Source organism: Hemibagrus wyckioides, linkage group LG08 (genome assembly GCF_019097595.1).
Source record: "Hemibagrus wyckioides isolate EC202008001 linkage group LG08, SWU_Hwy_1.0, whole genome shotgun sequence".
NCBI classification, from domain to species: Eukaryota; Metazoa; Chordata; class Actinopteri; order Siluriformes; family Bagridae; genus Hemibagrus; species Hemibagrus wyckioides.
Genome location: NC_080717.1, coordinates 17,644,340 through 17,667,794, shown reverse-complemented (window position 1 = coordinate 17,667,794; position 23,455 = coordinate 17,644,340). Strand labels below are relative to the sequence as shown.

At 38.0% G+C, this 23,455-nt stretch overlaps 1 protein-coding gene across 1 annotated transcript in view; it reads right to left on the bottom strand.

Annotated features, from left to right (window-relative positions):
* Positions 1–4,742: 4,742 nt before the first annotated feature.
* Positions 4,743–23,455, bottom strand: part of pigg (phosphatidylinositol glycan anchor biosynthesis class G) — a 139,935-nt gene continuing 121,222 nt past the window's right edge. Inside the window, exons 11-13 of the mRNA XM_058397276.1 lie at positions 17,289–17,607; positions 14,995–15,158; positions 4,743–6,945 (exon numbers count right to left, since the gene is read on the bottom strand). Coding sequence (XP_058253259.1) covers positions 6,729–6,945; positions 14,995–15,158; positions 17,289–17,607 — 700 coding nt within the window. The 3' untranslated portion in view covers positions 4,743–6,728. The remainder of the gene's footprint in view (positions 6,946–14,994; positions 15,159–17,288; positions 17,608–23,455) is intronic.

Here is a 23,455-nt window from a genome sequence, read left to right as displayed (position 1 = left end):
AAGAATTTCTCTGTGCAGTAATGTACATGTGACAAAAAATGCTACTTTTAACTTAACACACACATCCATCCACCATCCCACTCACCCATCCACCCATACATCTATCCATCCATAGATCTGTCTGAAATTCTTATCAACAATAAGAAGAGATTGATGTAGATTTCTATAGAATCATAAGCACCATCAGCAGAGGATCCAAAGAGGTTCCTTCCTTCCTATTTGGAGTATACTTTAAGGTTATATCTTATATAGAAAGTAGTAATAAGGAGAACTAGACTTGTTGGCTGCAGAGGAATCCCGGTTGACCTAGTTTTTCAATTTTTTGGCATTAAAAATACAGAAAGAGAATGGCTCTGTTATGCTGAGGAGCACTTTTATTTGCTGGCATGGTTTGTGTCCACTTATAAAAGCCACCACCTGCTTGTTATGGGAGTTCTCAATTCTCATTATGAGATTATTATATAAAAAAAAAATAAAACCATTAAACTGATTTGTAAACCCATTTTAATTTTAAAATGGTCTTATTTTATTAGCAGAATATTTTGTTTTGTTCTGGAAGTAAATGTCTAGAAATATTCTAGAAATTTATCTGTGAATACAATAAAACAATTCCTAGGTTTTTTATAATAAGGGTTTATTAGGGGAAAAAGCTACACAAAAACTTAATGAGTATATGAAGTATATAGAATTTTTAAAAATAAAAAATAGCATTAATTAAAAATCCAAAATATTTTTTTGGGGATCAGGAAAAAATGGACATAAATCAAGACATTTTCTGTGAACCGTTTTGTGTATTTATGTTTAGTTAAAATATCAAACAGCAGAATTCCAAGCATTAAATTGATTAATGTAGTGTTTGTGCTCAGCTGAAAGAAAATGCGCATAGACTGGAGAACAGACTAAGAACTGCAAAACTCCATGCTGTCAATATTTGCCTTGGGTTGCACTGAGGCTAAAACTACATTTATTTTTTATCAAAACACAGAAGAGACAGCAGTAAATAGAACCACAAATGTTTAATTTCGAAACATCATGGAAATTAAACCATAAAACAACAAAATAAAGTTACTGACGAATACAAAGGATGGTAAATAACACACACAAAAAAAAAAACAGTTTTAAGGATGTAATGCCTAATGTTTTTGATTTCACAGCAAAAATAGCTAAGGATTCAGAACAGTCTTAGTTAACAGTGATACACAAAACAACACACAAATGAGTAATAAACAAAGAAACATTATTTCTCCATGATGCAAAAAAAATAAATGTGTATATTTTTAATATACCTCTAAATTGAAAAGAATTTCTGAATCCAATTTTGATTTTCTGACAAAATACTTTATTAGGCTATCAACTGATAATAAAATGGGCAGCTGCATAACTTAATGACTTCCATGGAATAAAATGCAAATGGAAGAAAATGTTGGAGAACATGTCAAGAACAGCAAAAATCCGTGGTGACTTGAATGGTTCATAAAGTCAATTCCTGCCTTAGGTTGCACTGGAAGGAAAAACTACATAAGATGAGATAGCACCTCCAGAAGGTGCTCGGGTCAGAGGCTTTTATCCTAACAATGAGTATGATAGCAAGCTTGGATTTTCTGTCAGTTACTAAATGGTGTTATGGATGGCTGCTCGGGACTTCATTCTGCCTGTATGTATTCCAGGCTAGCCAATTTGCACAGTAAACTCTGGCTAAATAGGAGGATTAGTCCGGGGAATATCGCTATCGCCATCCACAGGCACCCAGGAGTGAAAGTTTTACAATTTGAACTCTTCTGTAAAATGCAAGGCGTTGCTTCTTTGAGATTTGCAACCAATACATTCGCCTCCTGAGTACTCTCTATCCCAGACATCTCGGGAAAGATGGCAGCAGCTGCACATTAAGCTACTGACACTGTCATCATTTGGCATGAGGAGAATGTATTTAATTTTGTTTTATTCCTTTCCTCTCTACTACCGTCTCCACCTCCATTTCTTGCTCGCTTTTCTATTCAAGTTCCTCTCTCAGACCATCGATATTATAAAGCAGGAAAGCAGTAATAAGAGAGGAGGAGGACACAGCGGTGTTCCAAAAGTTCCAAAATGGAGGCAAAATTGGTTGAGAGAGAGACATCTAAGAACAGACATGGGAAAGAATGAGAATTCAGGCAGGAGAAACAGGGGAGAGAAAGGCAGTACAGGGAGGGTGAAACTGAGACTGAAAGAAAAGGCACTGAGCTCTGAGAGAAGTAAAAGAAGAAGAGGCAAAAGGAAAGGCAGGGAATGGAGGGAGGTGTAGAAAAGGGGCAGTGGGGTTCTGAGGTGGCCAGTATGCCCTGAGTAAGATGAGAAACTGCTTCGGAGCTGATAAAAAGCTTAGAGTTCTGGGAGTCTGAATGGAGGCAAGGCTTCAAAAAAGCTGCCTACTGGGGCATGGGGTGAAGAGAGCAAGATTGTAAAAAGTACATAAAACATTAAAACATTTCAATGAAGGTAATTCTGGAACAGGGCAAGAAAGAAATGAGATGAGACAGAAAGAAGAATAAAGGGAGAGAGAGAGAGAGAGAGAGAGAGCGAGAGAGTACTGGTTATACATGTTTATATAGAGAAGCTAAGCGGTTCTGAGCTGCCTCAACACACTTTATTCTCCACTGGCACTTCTGGCTAGATCAGCTGATGGTCTTCAGGTGATTTCAACTTTCTGATATGAAAGAAAAGCTCCCCAGGCTGGATAACCCGAGCACACAATGCTGAAACCTATTCAACAGGAGACCATTCAATAGAAAGCACACTGGAAAACCAATAAAATAACATCTAGACAATCTGTATTGGAGAGTGCTTGGAAAGGGCACGGAAGTTCAAATCAATATAGTCGTAACTCAGAATCTAAAAACTTACACAAACTAATATAGTGATCACATATAACAACAAGAAAGGTGTCCCCTTTATTACTAAACCATTCATTCAGAAGTAGAAACGTTACAAGCAAGAAAATCCTGACAGGAAAAAAATTCTCCTAGCATGCCTACAGCATAAATAATAAAAAACATATTAGTTGAACTGATATTTAACTGCAGTCTGCTGCAATGTTTGGATTTCTTAAGCAACCAGCTGATAAACAAGCTTATTTTATATTATTGTTACAAAATGAACATTCCATAAGTTATTAAAGCATCCCTTTACACAATTAACATCGTTAGCTCAAAAAAAATAAAAAAACAAAAGAACAAAATTAAAGAGTCTAGTCCATCTGAAGTACACAACAAAAGTTTCAGACATTTTGACAGCTAGCTGCTATCTGACCACAAACAGAGCCGGTTACACACGTGTTGCTTTTGTTACAGCACATAAAGTGATGTTTATTGCATGTTGAAATCTCACTCATGGTTTGAGGCATGTAGATAAAAATCTTCGTCATTTTCAGTAAAATATACAGACAGGTAATATTTATAAATATGTAGACATTGACAATGTTTTTTTAGCTGTCTACCATGAAATACTGGAGTGCAGACTTTCAGCTGGAATTTGAAGGCATTTAAATGCGAATGAGACAAAGTGTCGGAATTACAGCAATTTTTCTACGAGGTCTGCCCTATTTTTCAGAGCCCAAAAGTAATTGGAAGAAGTAAAATAATCATAAATTAAATGGTCGTTTTAAATATTTGATCACGAATCCTTTGACTGGCTGAAGCCTGGATCCCACAGACATCATCAGATGCTGGGTTTTGTTCCTGGTGAAGCTCTACTGTAGTTGTCCTTCATTTCTGATTGTTCTTGGAGTGTTCTGGGGTGTTTTGAGAAAGTGAAATGCATGATCAGCTGGATTCAGATCAGGTCATTGATTTGGCCATCGCAGAACCTGTCTTATCCCTGTCTTACTAAATCATGGTTTGCTTTTGAACTATACTTTAGGCATTTGGCTAAAAAAAGGTGCAGCGCTACACATTACAGAATGAATCCTTTTGTTTTTTTTGTCAGTTGTCACATCAATAAACAGAAGGTAACCAATGTATGGCAAGCCATACACCCATACATGCACACACCATAGCATAAGGTGGTATGGCTCAGATTATGAGCAGTTCGTTCCCCTCTCTATGCTCCTCTCTTCACATCATTCATGTACAAGTTAGTTTTTAACTCATCTGTCCTTAGGACAGGATGTTGGATGTTGTTTTTAGACAATTTAGTGAAACTCTAATCTGGTCTTTGTGTTTTTGAACTTATCAATGGATATATCATGTGGTAAAACTTCTGGTGAAATCTTCTTTCAGTTGTTGACACTGATATGCCTACCTCCTGGACAGGGTTTCTGGTAAACATCCGAGAAAATCTTTTGTAGTAGTTTTGGCAACATTTTTCTATCTCTCTGATGGGTTTGATTTTTTTCAGCCTAATGATAGCTTGCTTTACTGGCAGGGGAATTAATAAGGGGCACTTTGAGATTAATATTGACAGCTAACAGCAACAGAATCCAAATGCAAGAGCAGCCAAATGTCCAATTACTTTCGGTCCCTTAAAAATAAGGGGATGCTGGGGGATCTAAGAAATAAAAGTTCTGTATTCCCTACACTCTTCAGCAAATTTGGATGTAAATATATGCTCAAATTATAGCTGAAAATATTCATTATTCAATTTCAACTCTAATATACTTGGCTAAAAAAATCAATAACTTTGTCAATTTCCAGATATATATAGTCCTGACTGTATAAGATGAAGTGTGAAAATATACTTTAGGTAGAAAGCCCAGATTTTCATCATCGAGGTTAGCAATCACAAATCTTAGCTGTTGGCACCTTTAAATGAAAATTACTTGCAATCATCCAACACAAAATTAAGTAATTATTTACTGAATGTGAGATCAGTGTGAGTGCACAGTCTACTCTTAATAAAAACTATATTCAATTCCATTAGCCCTTACAGAACACACAAAACAACCCTAAAGGCTCGCCTCATCCGTATCACACCCTGTCGCAGTGTAAAAAAGCAGAGGTGTTTGAACTGAGCACCTAAACTCATTACCCTCTAAACTGACAGAGTCCTACAAGTCATATGGGGAACTAAAGTCACTTACAGTGTGTGTAGGTGTGTGTGTGTGTTCTGCTCCCCAATTCCTTGGAGAGTGCAGCCCATTTGGCAGGGCAGTCGATTAGAAAATCAACCTCTCTGCTACTGAAAAGAGCTGATAAGCAGAGTGAGGGTCCTCACACACTGTCCTACCACTGATGCCTATCGGCAGGCCTGGAGTAAGGTCAGGAGAGGTAGCGCGGGATTAGAAAAGACCCTTTCATAACTACACCTCAGAGCTTCAAGGTTAAACGTGTATTAATTAGAACGTCCACTTGACTTCATAGTGTCAGGTATTGTTTTTATAGAACTATCAGAGGTTCCTGTACGACTTTAACATGATCTCCTTTTCTGTTTGATAAGACCTGATTAAAAAAACGAAAAGAAAAGAAAAGAAAAACCCCAAGGAAATGGAAAAAGAAAAAAAAAAAAAAAGCAGTAATAGATCAGATCCCATGAATGCATAGAAAATGATTAGGATTAATCTTGTCTGATCGATAAGAGCGACAATTAAATGCTTGAAGAAATTAAAATATAGAGGAATGCATCAGTACAGATACTGGTTTCGGTTATAAGGCTAATGCTGTGAGCATTTATTTGTATTTGCAGAGAGCCTTCTGCAATACAAGTAAGCTGATAAAACAACTTCTAGTGTTTAAGCAGTAAATTTAATAGAGAGCATGAGGGCATCCAACCTGAGTGAGCAGAGCAGTGTCAGCAAGCATGGTCGATAAAAATGAGTGCAGGTTGCTGTGTGTGTGGTGTGTGTGTGTGTGTGTGTGTGTGTGTGTGTGTACACAGGTATTTGAGTGCGGAGCAGTTAGATGAAAGTGCAGACAAACGGGCGCATATTGATTCAGTCCTGCTTTTAACACTGTTATAACATGTAGTTAATTTCAAAGAAGAGGTTAAATTTAATTTGTTGAGGTGACTGAACTGTGAGAACGAGACTAAATGAGATAACTTATTGGCTCTGTAAGTAATCTGATCTACATGTCAGCTGAAGGACCTTTGCATTAATAAATTACACGGAATGTCAAACAGCAAATTTGAAACTTTTATAATCTGAATAGCTGTAGTTAGATTTCAGAGCTATGGGGCCTTAGTCCTTTCAAGAGCGGTAATATATGAATGCAATGTTTATAATTTAAATGGGTAAAAATTGTTTTGAAAAACGAAACTACATTCAAACACAGGTAACGAAACGGCTGAAAGTGTTTAACTCCCTGATGGTATTAGCTCATTTGTGGTGCTTCCTTATATCGCAATAAATAGCCTCTTAAACGTGCAATACAAAAATAAATTAGAAACAGACCTTATTTATCTTCTCCTAAGTAAACCCGAGACAAAACCTCCAGAGAAATTGAGTGTGTATTTTATAATATAGGATCAGAACTTAGGAGTAGTACCTATGAGTACTGAGTACATATTGCTTTAAATTTCACTTCACCCTCATCCATCACTATCTCTGTCTTTTCACACTACACAAAGACACACACACCCCACCAAAATCCTGTTGCAATGCTGTGACATCTCAAACATCCCTTCACCTATCCCCCTGTCTTCGTTTTCATCTTAGTGTTCTCCTGCTTTCAAGGTGACAAGCCTCTCCATCAGATCCTGTCCTCTGTGTATATCTGTGTGATCCTTCTGGAGGAATCAAGAGCTGTTGCTGAGGTGTTTCATGGTCTACGTGTACGATCCTGATCCATGAAGGTGAAAAAGAGACACACGGCCGTGGTGATCAGTGTGTGCATGGCCTCGTACAGGAGCTTGGGGGAGAAAACGCTCCAGATGAAGAGATGGTAGCGCAGTGCGGTGACCAGGACTATATAGAATACAGCGGGGATGGAGCGCAGGAGGGCGAAACAGTAGCTGCTGTGGCCGAGAGAGACCGCTCTGAGAGAGAGAGAGAGAGAGAGAGAGAGAGAGAGAGACTTTCATAAATACAAAATGTGCATACATATTATAGCCATTATCCACTTTAACCCCAGGTCAGTGACCCTGTTTTCAAAACCTGTGATTTCATTTTTCCCTACGATAAACACGATTATCATCATGCTCTTTCACACAATGACAGAACACCTTGTTCACCTTCCTTTAACAGCACAACAGAAATATGACCAACACTCAGATAGCTGTTGGATTCAGTGTGTGCCCTGCGCTGACTGTATAACTGCCCACTGAAGACACCGCCTCCATTATGACTGTATGGTGCTGCAGAGTAAATATAAATACTGTCTCAGCACTGGAACATGATGCATAATAAAGCTCGGGCCATATAAACTGCTGAGGCAAATTCGACATTTGACATAATATTCATCAAGAATGCAATCAATTCATCTCTATTCAGTGCTGTGCAAAAGGTGCATGTGGAAAAATGCTTTGCAGTAAAAACACACCTTCAGAAATTATGAAGTAAATGCATTTTACATAATCAAATCTTCTATAAAGTGTAATAAACTGAACAAAATCAATATTTGGCATGACAACCCTTTTAAAAAATGCATCAGTCATCTCAGGTACCCTTCATACAGTTTTATGAGAATATATAAATATATATATTTTTTATTTAATTTTTTTTTTTTTAAAGCATCTTGGAGAAACTGTCACAGTTCTTCTGAAGACTTGGACTGTCACACATGCTTCCGTTTTCTGCAGGCAATACCTGACAGCTTTCATTATTTTATTTGTCTGAAAAGTGGTCTATTGCGTCATATGCTACCTTCTTTTCTGACATTTTCTTGTAACATTTCATTTTTGTTGGAAAAGTAATGGTTGGAAATATGAAATCTCATTTTATAAATAAACTAAAACTGAAGACAAAAATTGTTATAAAAAACATGATGGCTGAAAATACTTAGATGCTGTGTACTGTACATGTGTAGAGATGCTTGATAATGATACTGGTATCAGTCTAATACCAAGCTCATATACAGTGGAACCTCGGCATACGAATTTAATTTGTTCTGGAGGCAAGTTCTTATGGCAAAAATGGGGATTCGGATACAAATTTTCCCATAAGAAATAATGTAAATGCAGATAATCTGCTCCATCCGCCCAAAAATATTTCCAATATTACCAATTTCCAATGGTCAAGGGTCCTCACAGGAAGTTGTGCCACCAAGCTTGGGCTAAAAATAGAACAGACCAACCACACACCAATCTGTCAACAAAAAAACGTGCAAAAAATCACATAGCTTTAAACGCATGCCGAAGGCAACGTTGGTATCATGAGTGGACCATGTCGACTTCGGTTGGCTTTGCTTGGATTTCCACTGATGCAAACAAGTTTTGAACGGCTCCCGGACATACATGCAACTTAGCCAATGTTCGGCCTAAGCCTACTGATCAGAAGGTTGTGAGTTTGAATTCCAGGTCCACCAAGCAGCCACTGCTGGGCCTTTAAGCAAAGCCCTTAACCCGTAATTGCTCAGTTGTATAAAATGTAAGTCGCTCTGGATAAGGCCATCTGACAAATACTAGAAATGTAAAGTTCTTGCAAAATTTCAATTCTTAAGGTGAAAATTCATAAGGGAGGGCATTCGTACGCTGAGGTTCCACTGTATTAGTACTCATATTAATTACAAAGACAAGAAGAAAAAGAACAGAAAATACTTCAATACAGTACCAACATCATGTACTATGTGATAATGTATGCTGTCTGAGACAAATAACTGTGACAGACAAATCTGTAAAATATCCCAGAAGGGCTTTAATAGTATCTTCTGACAGGTAACCTATCAGTAAATGTGGACCGTGGTCAATAAAAAAGGTGCCATGAATTACATACACAAATCTATTCTCCTGTGTCAAGCAGTGAAAAACTATTAGGAGTGAGAGCACTTCAGTCGTGTGAGCACTGAGCACTGATGAGATACGAGTGCTTTCAGTGTCCTGCTCACAGTTCTCAGTGTGCAAATCACATCAACTTCGGACACATAAAACAAAAAAACATAGCATTGCTAGCTAGGCAAAAAAAAAAGGTCTACAGACAATGCCAGCTTAGCCACAATAATAGCTAGGACATTGTTCCTGAAGATCAGCCACTGACAACGAAGGACTCTGTTGCCAAGGAATAAATGAAATATACTTAAAGAATCCTAATGTTCTCCACTGCAACTCACTTGAGGTAACTAATGTAGCTTACTAAATCACTTCACTTCATGGAAACATCAACAGAACAAAATAAAGATTGATTAATACTAAGCAGGTCCCTCATATTTTTAAAAAATGCTATCGCTGCATCCCTGTACAGGTGTACTGGAAGTTTAATGCTCCTTTTAATGACGCTGAATCTGAAGAGATTAAATGTAATGTCTCACACTGAGCAATAAGCAACATTACACAATAAGAGATATTTATGTGCTTGTGCGATATAACTGATCCTGAATACACACTGAATAAAAAGATGATCTGTAAAAAAAGAGTGATAAAACATTTTGGTCCTATAAATAAAAAAAGAGCAAAGCAGAATCATAGAGTGAACATGGTGTGGCTAAAAGATAAAAAAAAATTGCTTTGGTTTGCTTTTCAGTGGTTCAAGGGCAGATTGTGGGGCTCTATGGATCTGCACGTGATGATATCAGATTTCACTGTGAGACAGAGCGAGTTTAAATATAGATGTCCCAGTGTTTTGCTTTTGTGTCAGCAGAAGTGAAGTAAAGGAGGGAAAGGTGTGGATGTGTGAGATAGAGAGAGGTAGAGAGAAAGAGAGAGAGAAAGAGAGAAAGAGAGAGAGAGAGACATGGAAGGGGGGGCTTAATTGATGCTAGCAGTTTATCAATAATGCAGACGTTTAATACAACTCCATCAAGATCGAATCAATGCCCAGGTCAAAACACAGCTATATTTTTCGTAATCATTCATTCTTGGATCTCAGTTCGCTGTTGGCTGTGTGGAAGTTCTTTGACATTTCTAAATCTGTTCCATTTAACATTATTCTCTTGTGTGATTGTCAAGAAATCAGATGCAAGATCTTGCAGCGCTTAATCGCCTGCAACACTGCTAGCTTCCCAGATTGTACTTCCTCGTCGTTACTGTCACATTTGAATATTTGCCATCAACACCCCACAGTTCTGCCTGCAACAATTTGTGTCAAACTGTCTGACACATTGCACTTTTTTTATTCTCTTAGCATTATGCAAGTTTTCCTTTTCCTCCAATCCTGTCCTCCCTGACCCTCTGCCAGCTATCAAGGCATTTACAATTCTAATGTACAACTCCCAGACACTGAGGTTCTGGATTATTCGCAGCCTTCAATACCCATAACACAGTGCACCTGTTGGAAGCGAATTGAAAATGTGCTCCAACAAGGGTGTTTTTTTAATCTCGGCACGTCTCAGGGCCGCTTCTCTAGCAGTCAGTGAAAACTTTACTCTTGAATCTAGGGTGGGTTGTCCTCTGGGATTTGGGAAAGTAAAGTATTTAAATCAAAGGGTATTTCCAACATTCAGACTGTATGTGTTTGCGTGCGTGTGTGTGTGTGTGAGAATGAGGATGCTAATAAAGATAAAGTTCACAGTTCATGAGACTTTGAAAGGCGTGTGTTAAACCCACTATTTATGGGTTTACACTATTTAAACCCATAATTTCATCTCACCAGAAAGAGAGTGCACAAAGGAAGTTTCTGTAAGTGTGTGTGTGTTTCTAAGTCGCATACACCAGTTGTTGTAGAAATAACAGGGAGATAAAAGAGACACAGGCAGATAGCAGACTAAAGAAACCAAATGAACATATTTCAAATAAGATGAAGTCAGATTTAGTCAAACACAAGACTAGGGGAAAAGTGTAGCTTAAAAAAAACCCTGTTATAATGCACTGTTAATGCTTTGATATCACTGTGCCTGAAGTGCATGAGACTGTGAGACTGTGTGAGAACCCATTCAGCAAGTGCAGAGTCAGTCAGAGCAGCAGCACATGCCAGCTCTGAGAGACTGATCCAGACTCATTTTTAGACACTACTGACGCTGAAGCTGACGAGGGCAGGAACGTCTCCCAGACACCGCTGTAGACATCGCATCCTCCATCCATCATTAAGCTTTAAAAAGCTTCCGCACCATGTTGTGCACTCTCGGTTACAGAATCAACTATTTCAATTTGGCTGAGCTGCCAACTTGCTTGAATGAATGGAAGTTTAAGAAGTGGTGCACCTCAAAATAGTAATAATTCTAATAATATTATCCTTGCACTTTTATTGCACAACTTTTTCTTTCCTTTTTATTCACTTTTCTCAGTGTAGGCTATAGAGCAGAGTTAATTAGAGTGACATATTCTTTCCTGTACAAATTAAAACAGACATAAAAAGTGCACTTTTTGCTTAAAATATGGAAAGTATGGCTACTTTTTTAATTACTGGACAACTAGCAAAATGTGTAGTGTGTGTGTGTGTGTGTGCTGAATCTTTCTTAATGAGAACAACAGACTGCACACTCAGGTTTTTTATTTGCATAATGTAAATATTTGAACAAAGTGTTAATGAGCTGACCAGTTAAAATTTTAATGACTGGTGAACCAAAAGACAGCTCAGAACAGATATAACAGAGATATCTACCAACTCATGAACATCTGGTAATACTGAAGAATTCCAGAGGTTAGGACAGGAAGGCATTTATAAGCAGTGGGACGCAACACGATATAACCCTTCCATCTAACATCCATCTAAGCTCAAGCTGCTGGTCTGGCTAAACACACTCCTGCATCATTAAACTTTCATACCCAAGTCTAGTCATATAGCAGAACATTTTGAGCACTGAATGCTCCATATCCTTATTCCTAGACATCTATTTCTAAAGTAATGTAAATGTAAAAGTGATACACGAGACCAGATTATGAGCATGTGAATTTCAGTGTAATCCTCACATCATTAATCATTACTCATTATTCACTCCACTATCTATCAATCAACATAATGACACATCCAACACTAGCAATGAAGCTAATGTCTCCGTATTACTGCTGCTGTTCATGTTCTGCTAAGTGTCATGAAAAATAATGTCTCTACTATGATTGATTCGTATCATATAATGAGGTAATAATCTACAATCAAATATCAGTGATGCGTGTAAGAGCCAGAGAGATGGAGAGCTGATTATTAGACACTTGTCTAATATGTGGGTGATGTGTGATTTGTGGAGACACAATTATAGTACATGTGTTTTTTTTTATCCCTAAAAGGCCAGCTTAGGAAAATTGTGTATGTGTCTTTAATGAGATGGATAGTTACGCTCATTTTAAGTCATGTAATATTCACCTAAATTATTCTTTGGACAAATCCCAGAAGTTGTGCTTTTGTCCTTTATAGAGCACCATTGTTACAGAAAGAGGAAAAGAACACTGTAGGATAGCATCCAGGGTCTATTATGACATGAAGATCAGACTTACTGTGCAATTTCTTAGGAATGCCTAATATTTATGCATTTATACATTCAGCCAATCATGTGGCAGCAGCACAATGCATTAAATCATGTTTTTGTTTTTTGGCACCATTCAGCGTGAACTCTACAGATTACTGTGTGTGAAAATCCTAGGAGATCATCAGTGTCTGAAATTTGGTATCAACATCTATGTGAGAGTTAAAAGCCACACATATTTTTTTTGTATTCTAATTTTTGATGTGAACATTAACTGATGCTCTTGACTTGTATCTGCATGAATTGTATACACTATGCTGCTGCGATGTGATTGGCTGACTGGATAAGTGCATAAATTCTGGTGTTCCTATTAAAGTACAAAGTCAGTGGACTTGTCTATAAATTACAGTGCTCTGTCTAATAGGTAGTTGTTTCTATAGTAACATAATACAGAGGGATTTGCAGATGCACTGTGTAACAACTAAATAAATAGTTAATTAAACTGTTGAAAATGTGAAGTAATCATTTCTATGATGAAACTAGTGATGTTTATTTGGTATTTTAGGAAGGAGTCTCCAGTGTCAGGGTTTGTAACAGTCAGAGATAATGCTGTTCCCTTTTTTTTTTTTTTTGCCAGTTTTATGCCATGAGCAGATTCTTCAGTGTAGTGTACCTTGTTAGGAAAATTTTTTAAGCATAAATGAAAAATCTAAATTCACCCTTTAGATTCTATCAAGCATCAAGCGACTGGTAGTTTAGTTTAAAAAAATTAAAAAATAAGTTATTGTGGCGTAGTATTCACAAAACCGAAAGCCAACAAAGCTGAGATAACAACTTCTTAAAAATTCTTCATCTTCTTAACTCTCATAAAAATAAAAACACTTTAGGGCATTGTTTGAATTTTAATTTAAAGAATTAATATTCAAATGTATATGAAGGCATATATTGTAGTATTAGTGCCTTCAGTGGGCTGCAGCTTACTAATAAGATTATTGCTCAGTTGTTTGCATAATGAGGGCATTTAAAAATGTAATCGCAACTAATAATGCATTTATTAGTCATTTTCACACAACAAATCCCTGATTAAGAGTTTATAAAAAAAATCTTTTCATAGTGAGGAAACCATTCTAATAAACAAAACACAAAGAGAACAAAAATAAAAAAATAAAATAAAAAACAAAAGACCGTAATCATGCCCTAATATGTGTTCCTTTAAAAATTGTGTTAGACTTCATCTTTGTCTTATTAACATCAAGAGAATGTGAGGAAATTACTGTTTATAGCTGTTTAAAACTTACAACCTAAGGGATACCAGGATACCTCTCACATTCTTGTGGCTGTTCCACAAAATTCAATTATTTAATTCATAAAAATGTATTTGTCGGCCAGGCACTGTGGTATAACATGAATAAAACACTTTGGAACATGCTGTTATAAGAAAAAAAAAAAATCAAATTCAGGATTGTAATGGCCACTGAATCACAAGGCAACTGGAAATGATGCCCCTTCACACATTATTCCTTACTTAATGCACGCTTATTAATACTTAAAAAAAAAAAAAAAGATTAAACAAGAGAAAATAATCAGACATGACTTCCTGCTTAATAATATTTCCAGCTGTATTACGTAATGTTTATTAGTGTTACCACTAATGTTTACAAAATGCAAATATCCACATAAATATGCTATTAATCACAGGAGAACAGAAGCCAAGCTGCAAATGTGATGATCGGATATAATTAACAGATATTTTCATATCCCGAGCTTATCATGTGCCAAAGGCAGATAATAATACCCGCATTTATCCATTTAAAACTATAGTCACCTGCTGTTACTGCCCATAACCTTATAATAATTACTCTCATGTGGGATTATAAATGCCTGGATAAAATACAGGAGGCGTGTTACTAAATACAATGATGAATTTTAGTCATAGACGTGTTTAACCCTTTTTGCCAGTACACTGGCATTCCATTAGACTTATCTGACATTTCGATCAGTGTAAACAATGAATTACTTTATCACCACGAGTCTGATATAAAATGACTCAGGACTCTGTTGGCTGTCATGGTGAGACGTTTTTATCTCTGTCTTGGATAAACCTACACAGAATTTTAATGATTGAAGATAACGCCTTCAAAATTTAGATGCGTATGAACAAGCACTTAGGGCATCTCAAGCAGAGTTGGGTTTGATATTACCATTTACTTTGAAGATATAAACATTTGTGTGGGAAAAAAAATGTTTTTTGGAACTTTTCTGTGAATATTTTGACCCTAGTAGGCTAGGTAAAAACAGAAATACTTATGAAAAGCTACAGATTCTTAAAGCCCTTAGTGTCTACTTTCATATGAGCCATTAATCATCACGGTGCAGTGTGACATGACAAAGAAATTCAATGCTGAACATGATCACCAATTCCATATTTTGGCCTCAGGTGAAACTGATATACACTGCTTTAAACTTTGTAATGTGTTTGTGTCTTACAGAATCTTGTTAATCTATGTATTACACGCCAACTTTTATCTTTTGTCTTTGTCCGTCTGTGTATCTCTCAGTTTGATTGTGTGAATATTAGTGGAAAAGGTTGTCCTACCTGTCTCTCTCTGAGTTGAGGTAACACACCAGATGGCAGGCCCAGAGCAGCGGACCTGCATAGGTGCTAAATGCTGTGAGGAAGACAGCAGGAGCCTCCACATAGCTCTCCAGTCCCACAAAGCCCACTGAGATATCCACCGTCGCTATGTTATTGGAGTTCCCCTGAGAAGACAACAAAAACGGTCCATAAATTGATGAAGAAGAGAGAGCATTGAAGTCAGTGATCAATGGCATGCAAGTAAATTAACGGCAAAGGAAAGACTGGGGAAATGTATCGAACCAACAAAACATGCATGATGTATGTACATGCCATGGGGAAGAGCTAATGTCACGAAATCAAAGGGAATTTATCCTTCACTACATTTACTGCAGGCAGAGGAAAATTGATTTATTTCTATACACTAACTGCTAATGGCAAAGCATTGAGAGAATGATTGAAGAAAAGTAAAACAAGTGAGGATTCTGATATCCTCACTGATTTGAAGGTGGCACAGAGTGCCCATGGCAAAGCAAACGAGATACACAAAGACATGATGGTGTTCATAAGACAATCCACCTATAGTACAAACATGGATGCACAGACAGTACATCAAACCATGTCACCTTTAGCTAGCTTTCACCATATATCTCTGTATAACTGCAGGAAATGGCCAGGCATGAGTTATGCCTCTGCATGAAGACATCAGTGCATGACTGATGGACAGCAGGAATGATGACGGCTTTCAGACCTGTGCTCTGTTCAGGAACGGGGGACTTTCAATGTTGCATTTTCTCCTTGGCTCAGTTTCACACAAACAAAATGACCAAAATTTCTTTTTCCAAGTCACATGTGAGTAAACTGTCCTCTCATGGGTCAGAGTGTACCTATTTATGCTGTGGAGTTCGGCTCATAGACGTCATCTATCAAGTAGATTAGTCAGTATCACTGTTTTTTAAATAGCTGTAGTTGTAATATTTGATCAGTATGAGTGAGAATCTCTGTTTAATCGGCACAATTCACCTGTTTCAAAAAAGTTCCATTATACATCATATTGAAATGAGGAGACTTAAAATGTTGCATGCCATTAGCTAATGCAGTTATCATGTGACGCAGTTCCCATCATGCAGGTTGTTGGTTCAGGATGGTTTGTTGGTCCATTGGGTCGGATTTTTGTGGTGTGAAAACACCCAAAGTCGTCTTGAATGAGTGGAAAAGAAAAGAAAAAAAAAGAAAAAAAAAGAAAAAAGAAAGCAGGAGTAGGGTGAGAGGGACATGCCCTTTGAAATACATAGTTCAGAGGTTTGTCTTCTGGATCCAAATGGCATTTTTGCAGGCCTGTAATTTCATGCTTGACCAGTTAAAATGATAACCAGGCAGATCTGCTCTATTAATGTCTGCTAAAGAGTCCAACATGCCAAGAAATATTTGATTATCTTCAAATAACAAGAACATCTTTATAGATGTCTTTTATCATGTTTAAATCCAACAAACATATTTACAACACTGTATAACAGCATACATAAGCAATATACATCGAAAAAGTTAACTGATAGATCAGGGTTTTAATGCAGTCATCTGAATAAAAAAAGACTTCGGGAAGTGAACTATTATATGTATATATATATGCAGATGGCCATTTATGAATCAGCTGAAATATTTGCATATGAAGTAAATTTTTGCTAAAGCAGGCACTATAAAGAAATTCTGTAATAAACATTTATAATAAAAGCTGACCAGGTCTGTGGGTTCAATAAAAAAGTATTAAGGGCTATTCTAGGTAAGAAGAAAACGGCTTCTCTCTTCTCTCTATAATTTGCATGAATATTTCTAAATTGGACAAAGACATATTCAGGACCACATCATTCAGCACGTTGTGTCCTATTCAGGGTGCAAATTGAATTTCTGCTGCAGAAAATATGCTGCTTTGGGAGACTGAGGCCTGCATCATCAAACATGATATTTAGAGAGGAAACAAAAGTGTGTAGGTCCAGAAGTTTTCCAACCATTTTTTAAAGCCTGTAGAAAGATGAACAAATGATTCAGAACCAAAGGTGCATCACTGTATTCATGTGGGTTTTGGAGCTTCACAAGATTCAGCGGCAATATAAAAACGTGACAAAAAGATTGAACTCAGCACAGGGCATATGAGGATAATCACCCTTTTAATCAATGCCACACCAGTTCCCTCTTCCTACATGAACAATGGCAGTTGTGACGCTTAGGGCATAGAGCCAGTAAAGCATTCTCATTAATGTCACTATCTTTTCTCACATGCACTCAAATACCTCAGACAGCATGTGCGATACTCTTACCTGGAAATAGAAGAAAGCCTGTCCAAACCAGCAGTGCATGATGGTGGTCTGGGCGGCGTCATAATGCAGCCTCTTCCAGATGAACTGAGCCATGAGGGTCTGGATGAGCAGGCAGCATGCCAGCGTGGGCAGATTGTGAGCCCGGAACAGCAGTGCCACAAACAGCACCATGCCACTGTACACCTCCCATAATCCCCTGCTCTTCATACGCCTGCCGTCCGCCACCGATGACATCATTTGAGAGCGCAGCAAGTCCTTGACTCCGGTGAAGAGGATCCCGAGGACGAAAATGTAGACGAAGTGTGCCTCACCTGTTCCCCTAGATGAAGTCATAAAGATCATTTTAGCATTTCTGGATTTATGCAAGCTCAGTTTTTTAAGAATGCTCCAGGGTTCGATCCTGAGCTCGGGTTATGGTCTGTTTGGAGTTTCACTTGTCCTCCCTGTGTCCATCTGGGTTTCCACTGGGTTCTCTGGTTTCTTCCTAAATTATGCCATTGTGAATTTGCATTGTGAATGTGAATTATGCAACAGCTGTTTTAAATTCGTAGTACAGCTACAAAATTAAGAACAGTTCACATTTTCGAATCCATATCCCCAAATGGTTTGAAACACATTTACACAATCTATAACTGAAATCATTAAGTCACAACAATGTGACCCTTTGTCTTAAATAAGCTCTTGCATTTTTCCAGAAAATATGCAGTAGGACAAACTTCTACGAAGACTAAAACACACACACACACATACACACACACACACACTCTAGGGATCAATATTGACAGAACCCTGCTGTTTGAAGGTTTGTCTGGCCAGACCTGCTGGAGTTCGGCAGATCGATAGTACTGAAGATACGTGCTCTAATGTAGAGAGCTGAACAGACAGGACTTACTGCACTGCACGCATGCTGGCAGGCTAAGTCAAACTCTGAACACTAATGAAAACATCCAACACATTTATCTGTCTATTAACATCACAGCTCCAAACAAGCCACCTCGTGCGGAAAACACAGGCATGTTGCCTTCCTTGTCTTTATCTGACTGCTGACAGCTAATGCAGGATGGATTATATCTCTAGTGGTTCAGAAGCTTGAGCACAAATGCCTCGAACACAGCCGATGGTGCTTTCCAGAATGGCTGGTTAAAATAAATAAGGTCAAAATATGTAATTTCTATAAATCCAAATCTCAGTCAGTTTCTTGTAACTTTTTGAAAATAGAAATAAAGGCAAAAGACACCTAAAACACAAAGCCTTTACATTTTGCTTTAAAGACCTAGCAGAGCATCAGCATGGAGGACATCCAGTGGCTGGTATTCAGGTAGCCCCTACAAATAAATGCTGAGAAATACATGCAGCTCTAAACATTTTACAGTTAAACCACATGTCAGGATTAGTTTATTAACAGTTTCCAAATTTTCATAACTGTAAGAGAATAAAGTTGGAATTAGTACAGACACTACACCATAATGACTACCAGCCTAACAGAAATCCTCCATGTGTAGTATAAGGATAATATACAGCAATATTATGCAGTAGTGAGACGTCTCTCTTTCTCTGTTTGAACTGTTGAGATGCCATTAGCGAGCATGGCAATGCGTTGCCATGACGACAGAGCCCTGGCAACAGCTTGTTATTAGGCAGGTACATGCAGGAGCTGGCGGAGTCATGAAACAACATCACAAGTGTAGATATTAGTGGCAATAACTGAAAAACGAGGTATAGGTTATATGTAATATCTCTAGCAGGATTTCTCAAAGCTGGATGTTCAACCCTTCCAAACAGTTTAGTCAAACTTCTTCCAGATCAGCTTGAATGGGTTGTCATGTGTGTGTTCTGTGTCTCGAAATATACTATAGTTTACTCTCGGAATATATGTTTCCCAGTTTTGAGGAGACTTTTTTTCTAACCCTATATTTATGCTAGCAAGTGAAAAACTGACAGACAAAACTTCTATGCATGTGCGTAACACAGTGCCACAATTTTAGCTACATCGGCAAGTGACACTGTGACAATTAAACTGTGAAAGTGAGATTTTCTCAATTCTGTGCAAATTTGCCATGACAGGTTAAATCGACAACCCTAAACCGTCATCTTGAACAATTTCTCAGACCAATCTTGTTCCCCACTCAAAGTTACTTCATATTTGCAATTAATCCCCTTCACTCTTATTCTGTCCTATAAGAAGTGAATGGAGAGAAGAGAAAAGTTTGAAAGGAAGTAGCAGAGCTTATTGGTGCATCTAGAGCATGTACACAGCTATCTGCTGTGATAATCTTCCAGCAATGCTAGTATGAAGCCTAGCATGCAACATGTAAATCAATTTCACATCAGTTAGTGCATTATTTAATTTAGGTGTACTCATTGGAAAGAACACTTAAAAATGTAAAAGTAACAACAGTAACTGTCACTACAGGCCAACGAGAGACGAAGTACAAGTGTCTTATCATGCACTAGACAAAACTAAGCACAAAAAGCCCACTCTCTTGACAGAAAGTGTAAATAGAATTTTATATACAAATAAAGGTAAACACGATTAAACCATTTACCTCAAAGCCACAGGACAACAAAGCAGTTTTTTCATTTAGTGCAATTAAATATGGACACCTTGAATCACTTACACAATCCAAACCTATAGCATATTAGTCCACACTACCTTGTCTTATATGCAAGACAGAAACAACTATTAAATATGTCTCTGTGAGTGAATAAGCATTATTATACACAGCAGAGGAGGAAGATAAAATCCTGATGTGCCAGACACACTGAGGACACAAAGAGAACCTGCATTGGGACTAGCAGCGTGTCTGATTAGTGTGCATCTTGCTTCAGTGTGGGGAAAAGAGAGTCACTAAGAAAGCTTGAGCTCTCAAGCACAGGGAGGAAAGCAGATGTTCCATCATGTTTTATTAATCTGCTCTCTGTGCAACTTACTCCCACAGAGACAGGGAAAGAAACAAACAAAACAACATGAAAAAAGCTCAATTAGAAAAAAAAAGAGAGCAAAGGACTGTGATGCTTTGGCAACAGGCAACTGTTGCTTGTTCAAGTAAATCAGTTCAAACTTTAGCCAGCTGTGACCCCAGCTATACTCTCTAGTTGTGTCAGTTCAAACATATGCTGACCAGGTCCAGCCTGTGCATCCTCGGGCAATACTGAATATTAATACACAAATATATCTCTGGATGACAAGGCCCCAAAGCTAGTTCCAGGTATGCCAAGGTTGGAGAGCTCAAGGTTCCTGCAGAGAACCCTGACCTTAACCTCAATGAACTCCTTCTGGATGAGCACCAACTCCAAGCCCTCCTCAGGTCCTGGACTCATTAATGCTTTTGTGGTTGAATAAACAAATCTGCATGCTTGAAATGCTTCAATGTAGCAAAGGAGTGTACAACTTTGGAACGGTATGTTCAAAAGCACAAATGGGTGTGATGGTCATGTGTCATTATACTTTTGGCCATATAGTGTACATTATCATGTCATCAATTATGCACAGTTTTTCACCAATTTACTTCTTGCTTTCTGTACAGTGTTAAAATATTATTTATTATTTATGGAATTTAGCAGATGCCCTTACCGAGAACGAAGCACGAGAAGTGCTTTTGCAGTTTCTGTCAATAAATACAATGATGCTGGTTCACTAGGACACAGACTAAGTATACCATCTCTCTATTGGGAGGTAATATAGAAAGAGAATTTTGTTCTCAAAGTTTTTAAGTGCTTAAGTACTTCAGGAGGATGTAGGTCCACCACCTAGGTACAAGAACAGAAAAGAGTCTTGATGCATATAATCTGTGATAGAAAGAGCATTTATAAGCATGCAAATACTGCATGCTTGATACGAAGTAGAAATTTGTTTGGTAATTTAAGTATATTATTATTAAGACCTGCTGTATACTATTGTGCAGTTGTCTGACAGGAACACATTTTGACTGACATGGAGAAGGTTTCCCAGCACAGCAGTCAAACAACTGACATAGTACTGAAAATGTCACCCTACTAGATTTGATAGTGCCATGGAGGAACACCTGGAGGAGGCCAATGAGTGTAGGACATCAAGCTATGATCTGCATCTGTCACAGAAAAGACTGGAAGCCAAAATATATGCATACTGCTGTTGGCTGGAGATGTTTGTGGGGGTGGTTCCTATCCAAGATCTACAGCATACTGGGCATCACAGGAGACACGAGCAAGAAAGACATTCAGAATTCCACTGCAGCAGCAGAGAAAGCTTCAACATGGCTTTAGATTAAAAGAGCATGTCCATGGGGAGCTGCAGCATAATGTCACTTGAACACAACTCGTGGTCTGATCAAACCTGGCTGGGTCACCTTGACGAGGATGTATGTGATTCCTGCTCCTGACACTCTTCTTTCCGACCTCCAGACCTGCCTGATTCATCCCAATTCTTCTTCTGCTTAGAACTTCTGCACTTTCCCCATCTCTTAGCTTTAGATACCCCTTCTTCTAGTATCTAAGAACTTCTGCTGTAATCATAAAAACTGTGATCCTTTCAACACATGTAGTAATGTTATAGTATAGAGTTGTAGGAGAGCAATGATTTATATTCTCATTATCCATTGACAGACTGAAGAGCTTTGTTTTTTTTCGTTCCACTCAAGGTTTCTTCTTTATTTTCTCATACATAGGTAATAGACCTGTGGTTTGCTCATAAGGGACCTTAATCCCAATCTACATCCAGATTTCAGTGAAGCTGCTTTATGACAATGTCTGCTGTGAAAAGCACTACACAAACTGAATTGAATGAATATTTTCACAATGTTTCAGAGTACAATTTAATATAAAATGCAGGGAAATTTACAATGAATGCAAAGTTCACGTCTATCAACACCAATATCGTCTAAATACTCTTGGCTACCATTACATTTTTATATGCTATTCCATTGGTTTTACAAAAGTTTCTAGCAACAATATCAGAATAAAATGTGCTTAGTTTTCCCAATTTCCTTTTTATAAGTTTTTAAACTTAAACTGCCAAAGTAAGCCATCGAGCTTAAGTGTTCAATATATGCCAGTTTTGCCCAGGCTATGCTCTTCAAGTGGATCAATTCAAATGTTTCCTCACCATGTCTGGCCTATGCTCTCTTAGTAGCAAGAGGGCGCAGCCTGCGGGATCCTAGAGCACAGAAATGCCACTGTGCCATTTAGAGAGGCCATGAGATTGCAGTGGCAGCATGCCAAACATCCCCACTCATTACCAACAGAATGTAGAAGAAGAGCTCAAAGCGAGCGCACTGGAGACAATCTGTAGCTACAAGAAGCATCCTGCCTGTGAGGACTGACTGCCTTGAAAAGTGCACTGCACCACTGCTGTAATACATTTTCAACCTTTCAGAGCACTAGTTGCAGCATGGTTTTTAAAGAGAAAAATCTGACAGCAGTTGTCAGCATTATCAGCATTATCCTAGAATGTAGCTTTAAGAACTGGTTGTTTGGAGGCTTATTTCCTTTCGGCAGTGATCGGTGATTGAATGGAAGATTAAGAAGTGTGTGTGTGTGTGGTTTTCTTCAATTTTCTTGCCTTCATTTTTTCCCCGACATGCAGAACTATTGCTGAATCAGTAAGCTATTGCTTGCAGATCCCAATACAGCAAAGCGTTTGTCTGCATCCTGAATCCTATTGAAAAAAAGAATGGCTGTGTATTTTTACACAGCCACGGTGACCACTGACCACCATGGCAACAAAAGGTATTTTGCGAACACACTCCTCAGAAATAGCCTCAATAACATCAAGAAGACATAATGAAATCTTTTGTACTGCTGCAGAGCTTTAATCTATTAAGATTTTTTTTTTTATCGGCACAATTGTCACTATATCGTTCATTAGCATGCTTTTCCACTGATTAATTCAGGCTGATGGCTCTCGAGTGCTGTCTGCCACGCAGCCTTGTGTATTTCTGTCTGCTGTAGGTGTGTGAAACCTGCTAAAATAATGATAATGGCAAGGTGTCAGTGATGTGTGAGAGAGGTGGGTTGCCAGGTATTGAGTCAGATATAAAAATGTCACATTCTAAAAATGTATTGCAGAACTACGGGCATGACTTTCCTTCATACATATACAACAGTCAGCAATAAAGTGTAATTAATAGTAAAACAGGGAAAGTTGGGTGCTAGTATAGCGCCAGTGGTACCACATGACTGCCTTTTAA